Source organism: Arachis ipaensis, chromosome B8 (assembly GCF_059453495.1).
Source record: "Arachis ipaensis isolate K30076 ecotype BB chromosome B8, ASM5945349v1, whole genome shotgun sequence".
NCBI classification, from domain to species: Eukaryota; Viridiplantae; Streptophyta; class Magnoliopsida; order Fabales; family Fabaceae; genus Arachis; species Arachis ipaensis.
In genome coordinates this window covers 35,388,607-35,394,006 of record NC_142443.1, presented here as the reverse complement: position 1 = coordinate 35,394,006, position 5,400 = coordinate 35,388,607, and the positions used below count along the sequence as shown (strand labels likewise).

The window sequence follows — 5,400 nt, the reverse complement described above, 5'->3', positions numbered from 1 at the left end:
GTTCATTTTTTCGGTCAAAATATTAATTTAATTTTAACATTTTATATTATATTATTACTAATTCAGTATTTTAATTTAATTTTTTTACCCAAAAAAATATAATGCTATTCTAAAATTATTAGTTTTTTTGGATGAAAAAATTTATTAGGCTAATTGGGCTTTAATAAATGGGCTATTATAAGGCCCAATAGTTTTTAAAAAAGAACTGAACCAAAAAATCTAGCGGTGTAAGAGAATAGTTAACTTTCACCAACGTTGGTGAAAAAAGATGCCGGACCATTGAATCATTCACCCTCTTCTCTCCCCCCTCAGCCGTCAACCGTAGCTCTGCACTCCTCTTTGGCTCTCTCAATCGTCTCTCTTGGCTCTCATTCCGTGAAGCTCCTTCGGTTCATCTTTTCTCATTGCTTCTACTGAGGAGATAAATCGGAAAAAACGTCACAATGAGGAATGCAAGTAAGAGGAAGAGAGAACCCCAACATGGACCACAACAAAACAAGAAACATTCCACGAAACCACCTTCTCGATCTCAAGCTAACCCTAAGCCCCACGAGGAGTACTTCGAGGAGAAGCGCAACTTGGTAAGCACGCTTTACTTGCTTCTGCTTCCACAATGTAGCTTTTATTTTTATTGGGAAAGATATATTGTATATGCTCAACATTTGATGATGATTTCAATTTTAAGTTTTATTTCGATTCAATTTTACTCTTAATGTTCTATTTGTTTCAATTATACCTTTTCTTTCAATTTTTTATGGTCAAAGATTAGTCAGTTTTGTTTTTCATTTTTCAAATATTAGATATATAGTAAAATTTCAAATAGTAGATAAATGATTCCCTTGAATTTATCCATCAGTATACATGTATGCTTCTACTGATAAATAAATATTTGTTGATTTGTGTTTTTTAGGAAGATTTGTGGAGAGAAGTTTTCCTTGTTGGAACAGAGGTTTGTTAATTTTTTTAGAATTACTAGTTTCTTAAGCTGATTATTGAATTGTCCTCCTTTTTTGTCCTTTTTCTTTCTTACCTCCTCCATCGTATTATAATGCCAGTGGGATCAATTGGATTCTGTATATCAGTACAAGTGGAGTTTCTCTAATCTGGAAGTGAGTTTAGTTGTCAAATACAAGTTTTCCTTTGATTTTGTAGTTCTGTATTTGGTCTTAAGAATTTAGCTTAATAATTTGATCTCTAAATTGTTTTTAGGATGCATTTGAAGAGGGCGGTGTTCTACATGGGAAAAGGGTTTACCTTTTTGGTTGCACTGAGCGTAAGTATTTCTAGCCTTTTATTTGTTTTGTTTCATTACTTTGCATCCCTATTGACGATATTTATGTAGGTTAACATTGTCACTTATTTTGGGCATTCATCTATATATGTTTTTGACATGGTATGCAGCTCAACAAGTCTGCTTTAAAGATGTAGAAAAAGTTATCTTCGTACCTATTATTGTCGCTGTAAGTTTCCGACTCAAACTGAGCTCTGTCTACATTAAAATCTTCTAGCTAAGTTGATCATTGCTTGAGGTATCTTTTATTTATACTTTTATCATGAAAAATAAATTCTTTATTAGGCAAATATCAATAGCTTGATTCGTGACTTGTGAGTTGATCCAGGTATTGGGCATAATATGAAATACTTATGTTTAACTATGTCTAGATTTGCTGTAGAAATTCCTGTTCACCTATTGTTGGTTAAAAAAATCGGGATTATTTTTGCAACTTTACCAACTTTGATAATTACAAAACGTAATTTTCACTATTGTTTTAATTTTAAAAATGCTCCAACTTCCTTGTGTAAAATAGGTAGTATCACCTTTCCCACCATCTGATAAAATTGGGATTACCTCTGTTCAAAGAGAGAATGAAGAGATTGTTCCCATGAAACAAATGAAAATGGATTGGATCCCATATATGCCCCCAAAGGACCGGTAATTTGTCTACCCTTCGTGTTTTATTTAATTTTGGTGCTTGTCTTTATATATTGTATTCAATGGTGACAGATTGAAGTCTCAAGTATTTATCTTGAGTTGCACCCAAAGGAGGTACGACACTATCTTCTCTATTCCCCCTCGGTATCAATAGCTTGCTTCACAATTTCAGGTTGCAAAATGAGTATGGTATATCCATTGAAAGCGAGTGTGTTAGGATGAATATGTTACTCTGGTAAAATGCAGTAGTGGAGCACAAGTTTTTATGTTCTCTGTTGTTTTATGATGTACCTTCCATCACTTGTTTTCTTGTTTAACTGACTAATGTATAGGGGACCCCAATCTTAAAGCCATAATGTTATTATGTGCCTAAAACAGATATCCTATAATTTAAATGAGATACTTATCTTTCCCATAAAATTATTCATCTTGTATGAAAATGTTGATGACTTTTATTTTATGTGTGATATACTCTGTGATTCAGGTCTGCTTTAAAACATCTAAAGTTGGAACAAGTAAAAAAGTACGAGTACTGCTTGCCATGTGAGTTTCTGGCTTTCCTTTACGGTATCATTGATCACATTAATGTGTTGACCATTTCTATCTGATAGAACAAAGAAGATAAGATGCCGTCTTTCTATTATTATTATAAAGAAGATTAAGATGCCGTCTTTTTATTATTCTTGTAAAGAAGATTTGATTAATTGTGTCCTTTAATATCATTCTTTCTGAAGATTTCTACCATCCATTCAAGGAAGATGAACTTGAACAAAGTACCGAGGTTCAAATATTGTTTCCAACAGAGCCGAAGCCGGTAACTATGATTGTTAAAACTTTTGTCTATTGAAATGGCAATCTTTGTGTTGCTTGAGATCCCCACTTTATATGCATGTTTAAATATTCATTTCACTGCTAAATTCTGTCAGAGTATCATTGTATCAACAGTAGTAGGAAGTTTAGTGCCATATATGGTTTTTGTTCTCCCATACTATTGTTTACTTTTTATCGCAGGTCTTTGGTACATTTGATTGGGAGTTTGACGATCTTGAGGTAACAGATTAACTTTCTGATGTTTATGATTTTGTCGGGTTAAACTTGCTAGAAGATAAATTTTAATGTGGAAATTAGAAAAGTTGACATTTCCCCATACAATCATATATAATAGCCAGTAATCATGATGCCTGGAGTTTTCTTTTTATTTGCAGCGCATTCTTCAATTATATTCTCTTTACAGATAAGAAACATCTATTTTTGAAATTCAGTCTAAAGAATCTTGACATATCTTTATTGAGAGACGGGAAGCTCAAAGCTTGAGGAGAGAAGCTTCTATTTTTCTTTTTTTACCCCAATCCTTTTACTTTCTCTGCATTGAACCTCCTCATAAAGTAGCATCAAATAGAAGATAGCTGGAAAATAATATGATAATAGACAAATCTTTGAGTGCATACTTGCTTTATATTTCACAGGAGTTCACTAATGCTGTCATACAAGATGAGGAATTATCAGCAGATCAAAAAGATGCCTTCAAGGTACCTAGTAAATGAGAAAGGTGCATGTTTCCAACTTTACCAGGCAGGATTTTGGCTGATCCTTTCTTTGTTATAGGAATTTGTCAAGGAAAGAGTACGTGAAGCAAAGAAAGCTAATAAAGAGGTAATTTTCTTTGGTTTTGCAGACCTTGTTTTGTTGCCATCTGCTTCTGCTTTTTTCATTTTTCACTGATTTTGTCTTCGTAGGCAAGGGAAGCTCGGAGAAAAGCCGTTGAGGAAATGAGTGAGGAAACTAAAGCTGCATTTGAAAATATAAGATTTTACAAATTCTATCCTGTGCAAAGTCCAGATGCTCCTGATGTGTCAAAGAAGGTAAGCGGACATGCTAATATGAAGATATTTAAATTCCAAGTTATCTTGCGGACATCCTAATAATTTGACAAGCATCACTTGTGAACATTAAGGAATCAAATTGTGTCCTTAAAACTGGTATTCTTTCATGTAACATACTGATAATGAAGATAAAAAAGAGTGGCAAGCAATTTTAGTCAATCTCTTGTGAACTCTATCATTTACATGGATATGTACCTGATAAATTACAATGAAGTTATCAAAGTTAACTGATGGAAATAAAGATTACATTTCTCTTTAATCTTTCGATTATAAATGTGAAGTAAAGAATTGGTCAAAGATCACTAGTTCTTTCTCCAGATTTATGATGTGTGTGTGTGTTGGCATGTCTTTTTGGTATCCATGAGAAATACTGCTGAATTTATGATACTTTTCTGTCATTAGTTTTCTGTCGCATTCAAAATGATGCTCTGTAATTCTTTTATTGGCAGTGTGAAGTCATTAACAGGTATTATGGAAAGGCTCATGAGTATCTGTGATTTGCTCCCAGACGACGATGTTGACGGCTTAAAACTTTTCATGCTTGTTTTGCGTGTAGCTAGAAGTGGTCTGGTTGTTGTTTACCGTAGTATCATCTCAGTGGCGTAGTTATTAAGATCGAACAGGTAATTAACTCTATCATAGTATTGGGTCATTGGATTACTAGTGCAACCATTGAATCACTAATTGATCTGTTAGATCGGTTATAATTAAATAGGTATATATAATTATATTTCATTCTTTTCATAATAAGTATTTTTTTAATTTTATTTTGGTATTAATTTAACCATTACTTTTTAATTTCAATAATCATTAGACAGTTTATACCTATTATATATTTCTATTTATTAAAACAATATGATATAGTTATAGAAAGAGAATTTATTATGACTAATAGTGTTTGTCTTTTTTTTTTTCTAATTTATAAATATTTAATAAAATTTATTATTCATTTTAACAATTTTATATAATTTATAAAAAATATAGTTAATTGGAGAAAGAATGAGTACAAAACTAAAATTAAATTTTATTTTGGTATTAAATTAACTATTACTTTTTAATTTCAATAATTCATTACGTAGTTTATACTTATTATATACTTCAAATATTTATTAAAACAATATCATATAATTATAGAAAAAGAAAATGTATTATGATTAATAGTATTTTTGTCTTTTTCTTTTAATTTATAAATATTTAATAAAATTTATTATTCATTTTAACAGTTGTATATAATTTATAAAAAATATGGTTAATTAGAGAAAGCATTTTTTTTTTGGTAAATTAGAGAAAGCATTTTGTTTATGTTGAGGGTGTCACCTTTTTTTTTTTTTTTTTTTGGTCAGTGGATTGGACAACCCCCAATCCTAGGTACCCCAATGGATTGGACAACCCCCAATCCTAGGTACACAACACACCCACACACTCCTCACATATTTATCACATTTTTCCCTCAAATGCATCCTCTAGAGTTTGAACTCTAGACCTTTGGTAATGGGGAGGGGGTGAAATGCCACTGAGCCAAGGCTCTTCGGCAGGGTGTCACCTTGATGTTGTTGATGCGGCTTGCTACTTCTATTTTGGGCC

General features: G+C 31.9%; 1 protein-coding gene across 1 annotated transcript; it reads left to right on the top strand.

Moving 5' to 3' along the window:
• Positions 1–229: 229 nt before the first annotated feature.
• LOC107613721 (protein HEAT INTOLERANT 4) lies at positions 230–4,560 on the top strand. Its single transcript, XM_016315843.3, has 14 exons — positions 230–581; positions 911–949; positions 1,056–1,109; positions 1,210–1,273; positions 1,402–1,460; positions 1,809–1,933; positions 2,006–2,047; positions 2,418–2,476; positions 2,668–2,747; positions 2,945–2,983; positions 3,400–3,462; positions 3,539–3,586; positions 3,670–3,795; positions 4,266–4,560. Exons 1-14 carry the CDS (start codon positions 444–446, stop codon positions 4,311–4,313), a joined length of 984 nt encoding a protein of 327 aa, XP_016171329.1. The 5' UTR covers positions 230–443; the 3' UTR covers positions 4,314–4,560.
• The last annotated feature ends 840 nt before the right edge of the window (positions 4,561–5,400 follow it).